The sequence below is a fragment of the Scomber scombrus genome, chromosome 17, assembly GCF_963691925.1.
Source record: "Scomber scombrus chromosome 17, fScoSco1.1, whole genome shotgun sequence".
Lineage (NCBI taxonomy): Eukaryota > Metazoa > Chordata > Actinopteri > Scombriformes > Scombridae > Scomber > Scomber scombrus.
The window spans coordinates 21287945-21307050 of NC_084986.1; the positions used below are offsets into that span (position 1 = coordinate 21287945).

Here is a 19106-nt window from a genome sequence, read left to right on the forward strand (position 1 = left end):
ATTTCAGCAAACAGCACTCAAGACCTGTGCTGTTACATAATAAAAGGGCTGCAGAGGAGGGTAAAGCCACCCAAAGGGAGTGTTTATACACCCACTTAAAAGTATGCTGACATTAATCTTTCTGCCACAAAATCATTTTGTACTTTGTAACACTTAGCATTAATATATTTAAAGTTTTAAGAGGATTTAAGGAAAAATATTAGTTTTCCGCTTAAATATTGATGCATTTTTTTTGCTGTGGGTAGATTTTGTTCCATGTTGATCACATACTTGAGGTCAACTCACTAACCTTTTAATTTAAAGAATGAATGCTGATGTAATTGCAACTCAAGTATAAAAACAACCCAAGCAAAAAAATTAAAACAAGATATCCTTTTGGGAATTCCTCTTCATCTTATTTTCCAATTAGAAGTGCCAAGCCTTACTTGACACCCGCAGAGAAGCTGACAACGGGGAAGAAGAACCCATCGGTGTTGAAGTCCTCAAACATGCCCTGGACGGGCTGGCCGTTGATCCTGAAGGACATGCTGGGAGCGCCCAAATCCAGACAGCAACTGACCACATCCTCCGAGTTCAGCAGGTGCTGGTTAATGGAGGCCACGGCCCTGGGGATTCGGCCTAGACAACAGCGGGCAGAGACAGAGAGGAAGGATGGATGGGTGTTACGGCTTCAAAGTCATTGCGAATGTAGGGCGGGATGGATGGGCGAGGAGACGAGAGGTGGAGAGATGGGTGACAAGTGCTTTTAAAAGGGTGACATGAAATGGATGAGAGGAGGTTTTGGGTCTTTTAGTAGATTTGGAAAGGAAGAGAGGTGAAGTAGGTGCTATGCTTTTAAATGAGTACAGAGAAGAGGGGGCACTTAAAGGACTTAAAGCCCTAACACACTAAGCCAACAGTTGGCTGCATGAATACAAAACTACTGACTACATATTTCTTTTTATGCAGGCGTGGAGCGTACCTGCATGTCTGCCATCAGCTATGGCTTTTACTATGAGTTGCTAAGTTGTGAGACAACATGCCTCCAGTGGTCTATCAAAGCCCACACAGGAGGTGACAAGCTTTCCACAGGGGAGGCAAAGGAGGGGAGGGGAAGGAATAGCTTAAGAGATATGTGTTAGGTGGAAGTTGGAGGATGTATTTTGATATCACTGAGTGCTGTGACTTTGCCATGTAGTGAAGGGCAAAGTCGCAGCACTCAGTGATATCAAAATACATCCTCCAACTTCCACCTAACACATCTCTCTTATTCCTTCCCTCCCCTCGTTTGCTTCCACTATGGGGGGAAAAAGCAGTAAGCTCCTACCTCATTCACATTAATTTCAGTACAGTCTGTCCAAGTCAATAAGTGTTTTTTGTACTGTATACAAGAGCTGACTTGACTGCAATGGTTCTAATCTTGCACTTACTCTTTTTTAGTATGGTAAGATCAGAAGGGACGGGACATGCTTTTACTTATTTACTCATAATAATATCTTGCCTTGTTAATTTGACACAAACTTAAAATATAATATAAATATAAGTAGTGCTTGCTCATGTGGGAATGTTGGGTCTCTTTACACAGAGAGCAGGTCTAGACATTACTCTTTAATTTAAAGTGCCTTAAGATTACTTTTATTGTGATTTGGCGCTATATAAATAAAGATTGATTGATTGATTGATATTACACTGCTTAATGATAAAGATCCACTTATTCTTATACTATTTATATAAGGACCTCTCTGTATTTTCTTACCTCTACACTCTTAGTTGCCCAGTCATGGTGAGGTCTCATGTATGAGCAGCTGGTAGTGAAAACTTTAGCTAAGGTTACCTACCTGACCAGAGGTGAAGTCCATCATAGCTGTAGGAGTACAAGTCATCCCCGGCACCGTTGCCTCCCCATCCCTCTCCTCCACCAGGGTACGGAGCGTAGCCTTTAGCGTTGGCCCAGCCTACCCTCAGGTGGGTCGGCTCCCCGTTTACAAAGTGGTCCACCTGGTCTGTCACCAGCTCAAAATACCACTTCTTATACTGAGCTGATCCTTCAGCCACGCCCAGGAAGATGTTCGGCCTCATACTAGATGTGAAAACAGAGGAAGAAGAAGCATGTTTAGTCAGAGGTGTGTTACTATATTGTATGGTCATCTAAAATAAATGTATGTATTTACAAATAGTGACAGCAAAGCCCTCATTGTGAGCTCAATGTGTCAAAACTTGACACAAGAAATGAAACAATAAATCAATTTGACAGAAAATGTACATGCAAAGTTTAATAGTTAATAGTTTTGGTCATTTCTGAAGCAAAAATGTTGAATATTAACAAGTTCCAACACATCAAATGTGACTCAATTTGCTGCTTTTTTGTTATATACAGTACTGCGCAAAAGTCTTAGACCACCACCACCATACAAACAGAAAATACAGGAAATATGTACACAAAATGTAACATTAATTATTAAATATTATTATTAATTAAGATTTTATTCCATTTAGGTTTAACAGAGCCAGGTTCCTGCTATAGCTCAAGTGTAAGGGGAGGTCACACTAAATACTTGCCACTTTAGCCTATAAAAGCTGTTTTCTTTTCTTTTTTTCCGTCTTTTTTTAATACTGCATACACATTTCCTGTATTTGTTGGATGTATTTTAATAAAGAGGCTGAGAAATAATTATTATAGCACTGCTAAAACAACATATCTAATGTTGGCCTAAGACTTTTGCACGGTAATGCATATTAGTAAACTGAATGTCTTTGGTTTGATAAAAATTAATTAAATAAATTGATAAAAGGAATAATTTGAAGAGGCAAACTTGTGCTCTTGGAAATTACATTGTAATGTAATTATAATAACCCATTATCATCATCATTACAAATGATAATTTCATGGCATGTTATAGACAGAAAAAATTTATTAATTGATAAAATTAGCAAATTAATCAATAATGAAAATTACTGTTAGCGTAAGTCAAAACATCAACAAGGGGCTGAGGGAATATTTTGGGATAAAAAGTGCTATTTGTACATCTTGTCACCAATATATATATTAACATATAAGACATCCAGCATGATGGACTCAAATAAGTTTGAGTCTGAAAAAACTAATGCTTCAAAGAAGTTGATATGTAATGAGAACACATTTTCGTTCTTTACCTCTGAACATCATTGACCAGTCGAGTCTGAAGCAGCAGGTCCCTTTTGGGAAGCAGGTTGTCACAGATCAGATTCTGATTGGCTCTCACCGCCACCCCATTACAAACACAGAGGGAACACAGGACATCCAGAATCTGACAGAGAAAGACAAATTATTTATGAATGTGATGCACAGATATTCACACACATTCATGTGAAATTCCACACTGTGTTTGTCAGTTAAATGAACCGCTGCTCAGTCAGATTATCTGCTAGTTTAAATGCTTGTATAGCATGCACAGCTATAAAGGAACCTTCAAGTCAACAGAGCCTGAGACTTCCACCTGCTACTCATGATCAGCAGCTGTTGTTTACGAGGATGCCCTTTCATGCCTGGCACAATTTAAAGAGTGAATAATACAAGACATGTGAAACACATAGCTGAGGAGAAAGTCATTCGATATAATTACAACCATGAGAAAGATTTACATGAATTGTTTACACAGTTCTGACTTGTTAGTTTGACTTTTGTTGAGCAATAATTGAGGTTTTATGAACTGACAAATAAATAATTTCTCAGGCTAAAAAGTATTTGTACTGGGTTTAGTTTGTTTGTTGTCGGCCTGCTGTGAAGGAGAGAGATTTGTGAGCTCAGATGAAGGATAAAGGCTGTCACTGTGGGCTTACAGCCTAATTCTGTTTTTCCCCACTGAGAATGCACTAGAATTTATTTTTAAAAACTTTAAAGAGAATTTTTTTAAAACTCTACTCGAATTGGGTGAGAATTAAGCAGGAGCCTCAATTCTCTAATTGGCTGCATTTCCTGGAACACATTTGCATATAAAGAATATCGCTGAAATCACCAGCTTTGTGTTACTTCTCTTGATTTAAGGCAAAAGCTAAAGTTTAACAAGTTGAAGTTGACCTTTTTCTTTGCCAAGTAATCAGCATTGTTGCCAGCAGTGTGGCTCTTCAGAGGAAACTTTGTGCCAATTTTCATTGAGCTTTTTCACTCTGGAGCAAGCTCCTAATGACTAAAGTGTTACCCTGAGCTTTCATCTAATGCTACCAATAAGTGTAAATTACAACCTGTCAAACAATTCACTTCCTGTCATTTTACGCTGCTCTTTCAGATTGATGCCAACACATTAAATGTCGGTATGTTATAGCCTAATTGGCCTTTTAGCACAATAAATATAGGCAATACATAGCTACAAACTGACACTTAATACAATAAGATAGTGTAACGTGTTAGCATTTAAATGTCATACAATTGTTTAAATGCCTGTTAAACTGGAAGAAATGGAATTGAAGCCAATCACCATTCAGCTCAATGCACACGCTGCTAACACTACATCCATATTTGTGTACACACCTTGTGGTTGCGTCCATGCTTGTAGAGCAGAGAGATGATGGACTTAATGTGCCCTCTCTGGATGATGTTCAGAGCCTCCGGGCTTTCAACCAAGATACAGTGGAGAACTTCCAGGATTCCTAAATCAAAATATTTGTCATTATTAGAACAAATGTTTATTAAATATGCCACATTTTTGCATGAAATTTTGTTTTTCTTTTCCCCAAGTATTCAATTATACCTGATGAAGATTCCAGTCTTTCCAGTTTGCTGACCAACCAGTCCAGGTTTCGAGAAAACTGGGTGCAGTTGTTCCTGTTTCCACGAATCAGCGAGGCTGAACAAAGAACAACAAATATACACAGTGATTAGTAAAAACATGGAGGTTGCAGACAGTTTGAGTTTCAATGAAAAAAAAACTTGTACATCATTTTCATATGAACATAAAGTCACTGTTTCACATCCTCAGAGCACAGGTAGTTATTAAACGGATTACATCTGTGGAAACTCCTTTCACCTATTATAATGAAGTCTTTCTGACAGGGAAACGATTGTAAAGGCACTACGAAGTCAGCCGCTCTATGCTCTATAAAATAGTTCAGGTGCATTTCCTTTGTGCCCTTTCTCGGTCACAGTGGTGACATTAAGAAGTCTGCTTAATATTTCACTGTCTCATTTTTCACCATTAGGATTCAGGGACACTAGATTGATAATGCCTGTGAAACAATTTAACAGCACTTTGTGCCAAAGGAATACTGATGGGTGTCTAATCTCCTTTAATTCTGCCTTTTCAGGAAAGCTATCGTTCAATAGGAACACATGAACAGAGCCACACTACGAGGTGAAGGAAGGGAAGTTTACCGTGAATGATGTGAATGTGAAATTCAAAGTCAGAGAAAGAGAGAGAGAGGAGAATCTGAGGCTATGCAGACTGTTGAACTGTGAATGAATAATTATACTGCCAACATTTTATGAGGTTTAGTCAATTCTAAAATACATTATAGATATCTGCACAATACATAACATAATACAGCTCAAGAGCTCCTATAAACCTTCACAATGTGCAAAGGCATCTCAAAGGAGAAAACTATAACCAGAGGACTTTACGAGGTCAAATATTTGAATTGTTAAAAAACTTGATCAAACATCATGATACTTATTTGATGTTTTTTACGCAAAACGGGTGAATAATTTGAATCAATTGCAAAGTATATTATGTGAACTAGTAAAATATGTATTATCAGAGTTGTAATGCCTCATGACTTTTGTTAAAAGGCATCCTGTTGAGTTTTCTGACCAAAACAAAACACTGTGGAGGAATGTGTGATTTTACTACTGGGTGCTCATTTTATTTACCACTGTTTTCCTGCTATTCTACTGTTAAACAAACATGGCAATGCACCAACAAAAGCACTGAAGAAGAAGCCTTTTAGCAAATAAACTAAATGGATGTAAACAATGCAAGACAAGTTTTGTTTGTTTTAATCAGCTCTCCAAAAATAGTTTATTCAGTATGTTAAAGGCAAGAAATCTCCATGGTCATCATATAGCATTATTGAGGAAACCACTCTTATTAAAAGAAAAAAAATGGGGGGGAAAACTGAACATTTATGATTCATGACAACCAAACAAACTCCAGATGTTAAATTAACCTTAACTCTTGCTATAGATTATGCCTGTGTTCCAGTGTATTATAGGTGTATCTACATAAAAATATAATTTATTTATAGGCTTGTGGATAATGCCCCTAAATGACTTAATGCCATCTGAATTCAAAATTTAAAATCGCAACAAAATTCCATATTTTAAATCAGCTGAAGTAATCAGGTTTATTTTAAGAGTTCCAATAAGCACTCAGTTGTTTACTTACAGTGGTTTGGGAACAGTACCTTCCATTTTGGTTCTTTGGTATTTGGCCCTGAGCAACCAAAATGTATGATTCATCACAAGTGATGAATTTGACGTCCATATTCTCATCATTTAGTTAAGTTGACCACCTGGACAATTAACTTACACCAATGACTATGTGTTTTTTCTTTATAATAAACCAGTAGAGTTAATATGGGAGGGAGAGGAGAGAAGGTCAGGACAAACAATGCCGGTGCAAAATTCATCATGCAATACCCACTTCACCAGACCGCCTTTGCATCCTTGGGGGTTGACCTCTCGGTGGGCAAAGGCTGGAGTGTACTCACAGGAGTGTGTTTTGTTGGTTTTAAGCGTGCGTGCGTGTGTTTATGTGTGTTAGTGTGTGTGTGTAATGTGTCTGCATGTGCGAGTTCATGCTGGGGAGGTGATGATGAATATAAGGGGCAGTCAAGGTGAACCGAAGGGGAAGCTGTTGATGGGAAAGCTACCATGACAGCCAAACAAACTACCCAACAAAAAGTTGTCCAAAATAAAACTTTCTCAGGGTCGCAGCTTTAGCGTTCATGACTCAACTCACAGGCCCTGAGAGAATGGGATAATGGTAGCACGTGTGATGCCTGGCATTTTGTTAATGATGCTGTAATTTCTTCAAATAATGTGTCCACACGGCTCTCAGAGAAGAATGTGACCTAAATGGAAGGCAGGGCAGATTGATAAAGAAGCATAAAAGAAGTATTTCGCCTTTTTTTCTTCTCCTCTCTTTTGTTACACATAATTACAAATTAATGTCATGTGAAAGCTGTTACCAGATGTGGCATAGAGGCGGGGGGAGGTTATGGAGAAGATGAGCAGGAAGGAGGAGAGGATAAGAGGCGAGATAAAAAGCGTGAAAAGTAATGGACAGGAGGAGGATGAAGACACTGGGGGAAGATTAATATTGTATGTCTACCCAGGGTCAGCGGCTGACAGCGCTGACAGAAGATGTGGATATTTCATGCGATTCATCGCTCAGGCCTACTTACCCAAGAGTTCATAGAGGAGGTTGAGTATGTCCTTCCACGCAGCGCCCGCCTCCTCCCCAGCCATCTCTCCGAAGTGGGCAGCGCTGTTGTAAAGGTTCATCCGGTCTATGCATTTTGACACAAGGGTGAGCATGCCCTGAGAAAAAAGGCAACATTATTAACATGAATAATCTATGATTCATCTCATTAGACGGAAGTTTGTTCATTTTAGTAACTTTATGTAGAAAATAGTTGGGTTTTTCTGGTGGGTTTGCTGAATGGAGTTAAGTCTAAAAACTTCAAACCATTTTCTGAAGATGAATATTAACTGATTTATTGCACTGGAGACACAAAGCATTTAAAAGAGTAGTGAGCCATGGTTCTCAGTTCAGTTTGATAGAGCTTTGATATAACTTACTTACAGTATACTAACTTTGGACTGACCATAATCCTGACATTGAAAAATAAAGACCCTTTTATCTAAGAGACACATTTTCTCGCATACACATGGGGCCAAGAACTTCACCATGTGAAATGTGTCAGTTCATTTACATAATTAAAGCTTCTGTTCATTACGAATAGTCTTGACTGTTATCCTGAGTCATATAAATACCTAAAATTTAGCTGTTACAGAGTTATATCTTGGTTTATTAAGGATTTAAATTATCCACACTTATCCAAACTTCAAATGTAACATCAGTTTCAGCTCCACTTCATCCACCCTTACCTCATCTTTGAAGAGATCTTGACGTTTGATGAGTGAACGGAGGAGGCACTGTTTCTCCTCATGCTCCAGCTCTGAGTCGGGCTGCTTGAAATATTCAATCAGGTCGTTTAATGTCTGCAGCACCTCTTCAACATACCCAGCCACAGCCGAGGACTCTCCCGCTGATGTGCTGTCCAAAGCCCTGCGTGGAAGGACAGGGGAGACCAAGAAACACAAGATAATCAAGCTGTATGCTCTGAAATAGACCCATTGAGATTCACTATTATGCAGGTGTTTTGTCACATTGTATGCGTGTGACAGATGAGACACTTGTCCCTGTCATTACTTGATGAAGTTGGCGAATAGAAACGTGGTGTTGCGGATGATGCGGGCGGCCCGGGACTCCTCGTGCTGACAGCGCTGGAGGATCAGCCCGTCATCCATGTGGCCTTCAGAATGCAGGCAGGCCTAAAGCAGGAAATAGAAACGCATATTTTACTATATAATCAAATTTATACAGCAACAATATGCATCAATACTTGTCCTTTGACCCAGTCAGACTTATGAGATGTATCTGACTGATTTATGAAATAGCGGAGGTATTTATGTCACAAATAGGAGGCTGATAAAGAGTGTGCATGCTTTTCAATATTGCTCTATATTATTATTGCTCGATTATAAAGTATAACATTTAAGCAATATTATACAAGAATTTCTTTCACAAGATGTAAGAAAAGCCATTTAAGAATGGAACTTCTGGGTATGAAGAGTTTCCAGTTGCTAGTGGGTCTCCACCACCAAGGCTCAGTGAAACCTGACACACCGTAATCAAAGAGTATAAAGGAGAAGAGGGCGGAGGAGGAGGGGGTGGGTTGAAGTGTAGACTGACCATCACCCCCAACATGTCAGGCGCATTGGCAAGCTGACAAGGCTGCAGGGACTGCCTGGCGCCAGCATAAAAGGAGGTTTGATGTCTCTGGGGGCGTACCCAGCGATGAGCAACGCTCCTCATGCCACGCTAATCCCCTCTGTCTTACCCAAAACTAACTCTCACTCTCCATATTGCCCATTATCACATTTAAATTAGTTGTTGCCTCAAGTGTGTATGTTGGGTGAGCATCTGAGAGGAGTGAATGGGGTTGTGTAAGTATCCAGGGTAGTCAATGGTTTAGAGTAGAGTGAAAATAGACATTTGTATGGGTGAGGTGGGGATTTAAATAGCCATACAACCCAGTCGTTTGATTGCGTGTGATTTGCTTCTGTGCACATGGGCTACAAGGTGTTAGAAACAAGCTATGGCAGGCATTCAGGATCTTATATTAAACACATTATTAGACAGATGCCGGACATCATCTACTTACTATATTTGTAACACTATGCAACAGTGCAATAATTGAGTCATAACTATAGAAAAGGCAGTTCCACATATTACGTCGGATTAATGTATTTTTTTCAATGTCAATGTATTTTATTAATTACATTACATGTTATTATATATAATAAAATATATATATAAATCAGTGACTCATTTTTGTCAATTTTTAATCACAGTTTCCACAATTATTATGTAAATTTAAATTATGTAATAACAGTAAAATTAAGTTCCAGAATAATACAGTAAAATGTAAGTTCAGGAATAATGAAATGACATGTAAGTTTTGGAATAATACAGTAAAATGTAACTTCTGGAATAATACAGTAAAGAGTAAGTTCTGGAATAATACAGTAAAATGTATGTTCTGGAATAATACAGTAAAATTAGGTTCCGGTATAATAATTAAAATGTAAGTTCAGGAATAATGAAGTGACATGTAAATTCTGGAATAATACAATAAATGTTAGTTCCGGAATAATACAGTAAAATATAAGTTCTGGAATTATATAGTAAATGTAAGTGTGTAAGTTATGGAGTAATAAAGTAAAAAGTAAGTTGTGATTAAGTAAGATGTAGGTTCTGGAATGATTCAGAAATGGGAGTTCCGGAATGATTAAATAAATGTTAGCTCCGAAATGGTTTAGTAAAATGGGAGTTCTGTAATGATTCAGTAAAGCAAAAGTTCCAAATGATTCACGAAGAAAAGTTTTTCCATTTACCCTTCTCTTCAGAGGTCCTAGGCGAGACGATTTGGCATCAGGCGCTTGGTAAGACAGCCACAGTCCTGTCGCCATATGCATGACGAAACAGACAGAGTCTCCATACTTGATCTCTGGCACCCCCATGCCATCGATGTCCCTCTTTGGGCCCATGTCTCCCTTTTCCTGTTGTTTTCCCATTAAGAGTCACACACATACACACACACACACACACACACACACAGGCATGGAAATATGACAAATGAAGATACATTGTGATTAGATGGTAATCAGAGAGGCAGGTTGAGGAAAGCATATTCATTGGCCTGCCAGAATGTTGCTGCTAGCCTCATTAGCTCTGCTACATATCTGGCTCAGCAGAGATGGAGGGTTGCAGCTGATTGCAGTCGACAGCAAGTAGCAGGGAACATATTAATGCCAATGTTCAAAATGGGAAGACATTGACCTTTCTAGATACAGGAACCAACTGGCACTGGGTGGTGTTGACAAGTGGTAGTAGTAGTGGGTGTGAGGGTTAAGAAATACAGAGAAAAAGGAAGAGTCTCTATCTATATTTATTTTTGCAAAGACGCATGTGTCTTTAGTAAGCCCATGCAGCCTGTTGGTCCTGCACGGGGGTGCATTCTGGGAGGGCAATCCCACTGTTGTCAGGAGTGGGATGGGAAAATACAGCCTGAGAAAATGAACAGGACTCAAGAGGATTTCATAACATATCTATTGAGCCTCAACAGTGGTATGTGGGGGTGTCTTAAGGCATTGTGCTGTTTATGTGGATGTAGCTGGTGTAGCACAGGATAATAATGTAGGATGACTTACTCAACAGGCAGTGAATTCAGGAAATCTGCTATAAATATTGATGTCTATAAAAGATTCATGCTAGAAATATTTTCACAAAAAAAAGCTAGAGCCTTACAGCTGTGGGAAACATCGACATTGAAACATCATTTTTATCACTATTACACATAAAAACCTTCAGCTCAGTTGCTCTCAAAGTGGGGTATCCCCAGGGGTCCTCGTGGGGGTTTCAGGGGTCGTCCAGCAAAAAGATGAGTCATTTATTTTCACTATAATCCTATCTATAAGTGACACAATGACAGAATGTATGTCTATTTTGGTCATGGGTTTCATATACTCACTTTAAAGACTGTAATAATACATCTAAAATCTTAACATATAGGGGACCCTGGGACAGTTTAGGGGTCCTTGATTTGAAAAAGTCTGACAACCATTGCTTTAGCCTAATGTATTAGAACCCATCATGTTTTAATTTTGATGGAAGATAGATTCAGGGAAACAGTTCTCTAAAAGCTAAAATGGGGAATAATAACGGCATTTTGCATTGCAGCAGTGTTGGGAATCAAAGATACATAAAACACGATCACAAGACAATCTGACCACCTTTTATATCTAAATTGCACAATTTAGAATTAACTGCAACCTTTCTGAGCATCATCAATATACCTATTTTGTATTTGAATTTTAGATGTACTATATGCTCCATTCTCAGGATTATTTTTAGCAGCAACACTATTTTTAGAATACATGCTATTGAAACAGAGGAGCTACACAGCCCTCAGAGAGTTCAAAACAGAGAGAGTGTGGGTAAAAATGATAGGTAATGGAGGAAAGAAATAAGCAACGCCAAGTAAAGGAAAAAGTAGATATCCTATAAATCTCATTAACTTACTTATACAGTATATCTACTAGTGCAGTACAGACAATCCTAAACTGTGATAATGGTAAATTTCTCTTGACCTAATTGTAAATGGCTATAACCCAGCCACCCCCAACTAGACTGCTGGACAACACGAATGTTTACGCCAACATTTAAAGTGCTGTCTACTCAGCAGCTGTGAAAAGGGCAATTTATTGTGGCGAGCCATGAGCTCATTAAAAGCTTACAGATCCATCTCAAGAGTCTGATGAAATAGTCAGGGGAAAATACTTAGACTCCTCTTTTAATGAGATAAGTCGACTTAGAACATTTATTTACATCTACATCCAGGGCAGGTTTAAAACAGTCTAACTTCCTTGCTCAGAAGGTTCTTCACACCTAGTTGTAAAAGTAGGACTATATAAAATATATATTCATGTAGAGAGCTAGAAGGAGCACTGACCTTTGAAGGCCTGAAGCAGAAGGCAGTGGCTGATGTGTCACACTTCTCCCTGTCCTGCAGGACCAGTCCACGGTCTTCAGTCAGGGCCAGGTAATGGCCAGTAGAGAGGTGGCGTAGTCGGAAGGCCTGGCCCCAACGAATGTGGCTACCGCTCCAGCTACACATAAAGAATTAGTGTCACAAACTTTGGATACAACACTTAAAAATGTACTTAGCTGCTTACATCTTTATATTTATTAATTGACATGTCACAGTTGAATTGCCAGTCATGTCAGACTTTTCCAGACTTTTCTAATACAGCTGTCTGAAGTTATTGACGACATGCAGTTATTTTCTTAGAAACAGTCAGCATTTTTAACTCTAGGGACATGACCCTAGGGATGTCTTTTCATCAGTTTGTCCAGCTCAACAACTGCTGGAAGAATTGGTCCCCAAAGGAAGAATCGTAATGAAGTTGACGGTTCTCTAATGTTTCCTTTATTGCCACCATGAGACTCACATTTGGGATTTTAAGTGAATTGTCTCGACAACTATTGGATGGATTGCCTTGGAATTTGGTAAAGACATTCAAACTCCTCCTTGGAATGAAGTGCACTTACTTAAGCGACCCCTCTGACTTTTTATGTAACACCATTATCAGGTCAAAATTTCAATTTGTCCAATTAATTAGAATACCTGCAACACTGATGACATTCTTATCAGCCTCTGCTGAACTTTGTGATTAGCGCTAATTAGCAAATGTCAACAAGCTCACACGCTAAACTAAAATGGTGAACATGTTGCTGTAGACTCTTTGTCTCATTTCTTATTGACTGATATATGTTCATAGCACAGAGTAATACAAACTGTCAAGAATCTAAAGCTGGCATTGAATGGCTGGTTAGATTTTTAGCCTTGCTTACTTATTCCTTGCACGAAAAAGACTTTGGTCCCCCATAGTGAGGCACCTCATTCATATTCTCAGAGGCTGACAGGGAAAGTTATCTCAAGTCTATCATTCTCAAAGTAATTTATGACAACAGCATTGTTTTGACAGTGGTATCAAAACATAGTTATCATATGTATTAAGAAACTTGTTTTATATTACCAAACCCTATTCTGGATGCTGATTGGTTTAATTAAATCCAAATAATGTAGGTTGATTTGTTTATTATGATTGATCATGATTACCACTGATTCATATTGATGTGTCTTTATATTATTATTATCATTATTATTATCATCATCATCATCATTATAGGTTAATTGACCCGTTAAATATATATATGTGTATGTCAACTGAGGAATAAATGAGATTTTAACTGGTTTAACAGTCAATGGAGTTTAAATATCTCAGTATGGATGAGGCAGTGTGGAGAAAACTGTTCAAAATGCCTTCTAAGCCGAAAGGGATAACATGTGCCTTAATAGATGCACCTGCGCCATTTCAAAGTGTACAGACTCTGACAGGCAGTCCCAGTGAGACATGCCAGACGATGTGACTGAGGGGGAATTGCGTGGGTGGCAAGTTAAAGAAAAAAGGGGGCAGAAGAGGAAGGGTGAGAGACAGAGAAGGAGAAGTCGAGAAATTGAAAGGGATGGTAAACAGAACCTCGCCTTCCGGGGAACTCTTCCTACTAATTAGTGTTGACAGCACACAATAGAGAGCGGTGCCGTGTACAATGGCCTATAGTACAGTAGCTATGAATAAAGCACCATTTTTTTTTTAATCTTTATGAAGAATATGACAAAGAAAAAAGACAACTCCTCTGTATGTGTCTATGCCAGAGAATTTGGTTGTTTTAATCACTATCAAAGTGTAAGTATTCATGTGTGATCTCACCTGATCCTGAGAGGCTCCAGTCTCCACAGTGAGCGGGCCTTTGACGCTCCCTTACCCGCCTCATAGTTGACTATCCTGAGAGCACAAAGACACAAATGGGAGCTTCTATCATTGCTGAGACTTTCAGTGTCACAGTGGGAATAGAATATCTTGAGGAGCTTCTGCTACAGAAGTGGTACAGGGAATACCAATGATCGTGATAAAATCTCACTGCTCAGGGACTGTATTGGCCCAAATATAAGATAAGCCTGATTATAAGAAGATCCACGCTTTTCCAAATGTAATTTCCCCAATCAAATATCATCTTGTATTTGGGTTAATACTGTATTTTGATAACAAACCTTTTTGAATTCAAGATTATGGTTAAGTTAATGCTGAAGTTATTTTCATGCATTGATCAGGGAATTTTGACTAATGACTGAAAGGTGAGCTTTGTCATTACTACATCAAATTCTTGCCTAAAATTCACACATAAAAATGACATTTTTATATGGACATTAAAGTATCCGAAATTGATTCACCATTTAGAAAAACACAGAAAAATGGAAAGAAAAAAAAACTTATATAAAACCCCTTTAACAAGATGAAGGACTTGGACCATAAAAAGAAGTAAAGCATTTTTTTAAACCTCTGATTTTTATATTTGGAAGCTGCATAATGCCGATATTTCACTTTACAGAGTTGAACTGCACTTTATATATACACAAGTCATGTCTGAGTGGCTATTTTTTTTTCCTCTCTCACCTTTCACAAAACCACTTCGGTGGATTTCAGCCGTTAAAAGAAGTGACTCTTTAATCACCAGAAAACTTGGAACTGACCTAAAAATGGAGCTGAAATGCTGCAGTACTAACCTCTGCTCCTCCTCGCTCTTGTCTGATCCAGGGATGGTCAAGCTCTCATCATGGCCGTGACAAAGACGCATCACGTGACCACCAATTAAAAACCCTATTAGGACAAAATCAAGAGTAAGACTGGAGCTTCTGACATTTTCATCTTCAATCTTAAAGCTATTATTTAATATTAGATTTAAAAATCTAATATGAAACCATAAATTCAAAAGGCCACATCATCAGAAACGTTACTACTTTCCTGTAATTATTTTGTCCCACTTTGAGTTATCAGGATTAATTAAGGTGAGTAATTTGTTATGGTGTATAAATAAAGCAATATGTCCAGAACACACAAAAAAAAAGTGGATGGAAGAGAACTTGCCTACAGCCATGTTGCCTGATGAGCAGGTAGGCTGTACGTTCCACAGGGTCTGCATGAAGGATGCATCCACCTGGATGTTGCCATTGGAGATGGAGAGGTGCTGCAAGAGAGGAGCAGGTTACACAGGGCTTTAGACAGAGGAGTGGAGATTGCCACTGTAATAGTTGTGTTAGCAACAGAGAAACACAGACAGACACTGAGATTCAGCAATACTGCACAAAAGGAGGGTGATGTCCCAGAGTTGGGATTTGAGAAAAGATTAAAACAACTTTGTGTCTGTTGTCTGGAGCTGCCAAACACTGCTACAACGCTGTGGGCTGAAAAGCACTGCTGCATCAGTGTTTTCTCTGTGCGGCAAAATCAAGATAATACTCAACAATAATTCCTTCCAGCGGAAACACTTGGAGCGGCTCCCGTTTCCCCACAGGGAGGATTCAGAAGTGAGCGGAGGCTCGAAATGACGCTAGCCCTCAGCTACATCCTCACAAGAGCTTATGTGTTGATTGGCGAAAACATGCAAATGTGGAACATGTTGTACCACTTCAATGAATTCCCTTTAAAACAATGTACTTTTATATCAATCATGAGCCGTAATATACATATATAGCAAACCAGTTCAAAATTTCAACTCTATTAACTCAGACTTCTTGCTCTCTAGTGTGCTGACATTTAAGCACCAGGGTGGTCAATTAAATGCAATCAGTCTGTCTGGACACAAAGACAGAAAGCAACAAACGCCTTTCCTCTTGACAAGAATGCATCACGACCTCTGCGATTGTTCACAGTAATGGAGCACTGATTGCTTTTGCCTGAATTTCTGATGCGTCCCATTCTTCAAAAGTTGAATCTCCATCAGGCCCAATCAGGTGAAGATTTTCCAATCAGAGGAGATGAAAGTTGGCCATTTGACAGTTCCGCTTTAATTGCACGTTTACTTCCCTGAAAGGCCGTAGCAGCCATGAGGAGCAAGCAATGCTCACTATCCTATGCTTGGCACGTTGCCATCCCTCCCTTTTGCCATTTGTGTCTCCTCCTCTTCTTCCTCCTCTCACTCTCCCTCTTGAAATCCCCCCCCTCTCCTCTTCTCTTCTCTTTACCAACTAAGTTAATTGAGGTCGTGCGTGTAACGCTGCATAAGGGAGACAGCGTAAGCTCATCAGTCAGATGGATGCCTTCTATAAAAAAATATTTTTTAAAAAGAAGGATGCACAGGAGGGATTTACAAGTAATCAGATTTTCATTACAGATAGCAGTGTTAAGTTTTAAAGTTTTCCCCCTGAATTGCCTTGTCACTCTGAAGTTGGATGAAGTGAGACGGGTATCCAGGCTATCCCATGGCTATAAAACTTTTCAAAGTGCCTTTTGAGACAGACAATGAACCAAAGCCGATATTCTCTGGCTATGTGGGGCGCCTAACCTCCGAAAAACAACCATCCCTTTTTTGCGTCATGCACACTCACTTGAATGTTTTGAGGCAGACAATTGTGCTCTGACATGAAAAAATTCAGCAGAACAATAACAACCCCCCCCCACAAAAAAAAGGCAGCAGCATAAAAATCTGAATTAAGTGAGATCTGACAGGAAAAGCAGACAAAAGGAAAAAAAGAGATGATACAATACACTTCAAAAACAAAGAGACTGTGTCTGAAACAACCAGAGTGTCTGAAAAACAGTAAATATTCATGAGAAGAGACAAACTGAGTAGAGACCTGCTGATTTAATGAGACTCAATTCAGTAACATTTAAACCAGTCATATTTTAAAACGGTGTCTTCTTTCTAGTGTGTGATTTTGAGTTGAGGTCAGATTTCTCGGCTATAATCTTAAAAAAGATTTACCATGGGTGAAGCTTAATGGTTAATGGCATCAAAATCAGACTGCTGATAGAACATAATGTCAAATGACTGGAGTTGTTCTCAGCATTTAAAAAAAAATCACACTTTGGAATAGAAAGCTACAGATATACATGACTATACAGTATGTGTAGTGGAGTTTGTGCCTATATTTGATTTAACATAAGGCAAAATATATATCATTGTACCATTATCATATAATTAACCAATGTAATTAGTAAGTAGTCATTTGAGATAAAACAGCATTATAAATTGTTCTGAATTCTTCATAAGTAATTTCTTTAGGCTTCCTTCATATTTTGTGTACATTTTTTAGATATTCTTGTATATTTATATTATTTTTCAATGTAAAGTATTTACTACAAATTATATAGTTTTTACACTTATGGCCTTTTGCTGTTTTTGTTCCAATTTATTGTGTGTGTGCGTGAGTGTGCGTGAGTGTGCGTGAGTGTACGTGAGTGTGCGTGTGTGTGCGCGTGTGAGTTTGTATGTGTTGGTCTGGTTGGCAAGCAGCTGCAAGGATAATTGTACTGCCAGTTGTCCAGTGATGCAGAGAAAAATTTAAACCCCAGAACTTGACCTTCACATTTTCTTCTCGCTTACTTGTCAGTTTGATAGAAACTAATTCATTTATGAGCTACCAGACTTGACATACCAGGTATCTCTCCGTTGACACGCTGACAAGAATCAGGTCGTCTCCGATGCGGACTTTCTCTCCTTCCGATCTCTGCTTGGACGCAGGGTGGATGGTCCACCAACAGGCCTCGCCTATTGACACAAACACACAACAACTTCAATCAGAAATTGGAGATTAAGTATAATACAGCATTTGAAACAGATGTCTCATCCAAAACAGTCACTGACGTACCATTTGAAAAATAGTCCTGACTGCTCCCTGCTGTTTAAGTGACTGTCTATTCTAAGAAGCAAAAAGCATAAAAATAGCAATCATCTGAGGAAGACGGAAGCAGCAGTTGAAATATTGCTTTCACTTGATAAATAGCCTTGAGCATTGTTGTAGTTCAAATGTTAAGAGTAGCACTACTGTACACACACTATTATGTCTCCCATGGGTATTGATACCATCTCAAGGTTAGGCTGACCTGGAACAGCCATTCTGGAGGACTGGATTCAATTAAAAGCAGTAAAAAGCCACGTAAACTCTGTAAAGGTGCCCGTTAGTCATACTGTACCTATTGAGTCTTCTTGTAGTCCGACATCAAATGACAGCTTGTCTGTCAGAGACCTTGATGTCTTCAAACAGGTCAAGTACTGAGTGAATGAGTAATGAATAAGCATCAAGTTAGAGGAAACAGTAAAACAGGCATAATGTATAAAATATATATTTGTATCAATTATTTAGAATTTTCACATTTGGTTCCGGGAACTAAAGATGTCATTATTTTCTGATATTTCTATGAATTAATTGCATCCTCATATACAGTACATGTTTGTGTTTTTTTCATCTTGTCATCAAATTGGATTGTTGACACTCACCATGGCACTGAAAGAGTGGCGTAGGAGGATGGCATGACCGTACAACAGGGTCCGGTGTCCTCCCCCCTGACCCGCCTGCCAGAAAATAAAACAGGTGACACAGATTATTATCAGACCTTAAAACATCCTTCAACCTCTGGATCCTGTCAGGTTTGACACATCACATCTATACTGTAGTCTAAGTTAGACTACAGTATATAAAGTCAGAGTTCCCACTGCTTTTTGGCAATGTGTGTGTAAACTGCATGTGACTGAATGGATAACAATGTATCCTCCACCTTGGACATCCATTTCAAGTGCAAGCAGGCAGACAAAGAAAGAGGGAGGGAAACATACTTACAGTACAGGGATGGTCAAAGAACACGACAAACATGTATAGTACCACACTCATCAGACAGCTTGTGCATTCTTGCGACAAACAAGAATAATTGAGACGAACAATGGCTGAGGAAATGTGAAAGAAAT

At 38.8% G+C, this 19106-nt stretch overlaps 1 protein-coding gene across 1 annotated transcript in view; it reads right to left on the reverse strand.

Moving 5' to 3' along the window:
- ryr3 (ryanodine receptor 3) overlaps positions 1-19106 on the reverse strand; it is a 107840-nt gene that overhangs the window by 71317 nt on the left and 17417 nt on the right. The window contains exons 6-21 of the mRNA XM_062436959.1: positions 18642-18716; positions 18338-18416; positions 17800-17912; positions 15290-15389; positions 14929-15022; positions 14075-14149; positions 12253-12409; positions 10136-10300; positions 8388-8509; positions 8063-8243; positions 7357-7492; positions 4707-4802; positions 4487-4605; positions 3133-3266; positions 1818-2059; positions 426-618 (exon numbers count right to left, since the gene is read on the reverse strand). Of these exons, the coding sequence (XP_062292943.1) occupies positions 426-618; positions 1818-2059; positions 3133-3266; positions 4487-4605; positions 4707-4802; positions 7357-7492; positions 8063-8243; positions 8388-8509; positions 10136-10300; positions 12253-12409; positions 14075-14149; positions 14929-15022; positions 15290-15389; positions 17800-17912; positions 18338-18416; positions 18642-18716 (2081 nt within the window). The remainder of the gene's footprint in view (positions 1-425; positions 619-1817; positions 2060-3132; positions 3267-4486; positions 4606-4706; positions 4803-7356; positions 7493-8062; positions 8244-8387; positions 8510-10135; positions 10301-12252; positions 12410-14074; positions 14150-14928; positions 15023-15289; positions 15390-17799; positions 17913-18337; positions 18417-18641; positions 18717-19106) is intronic.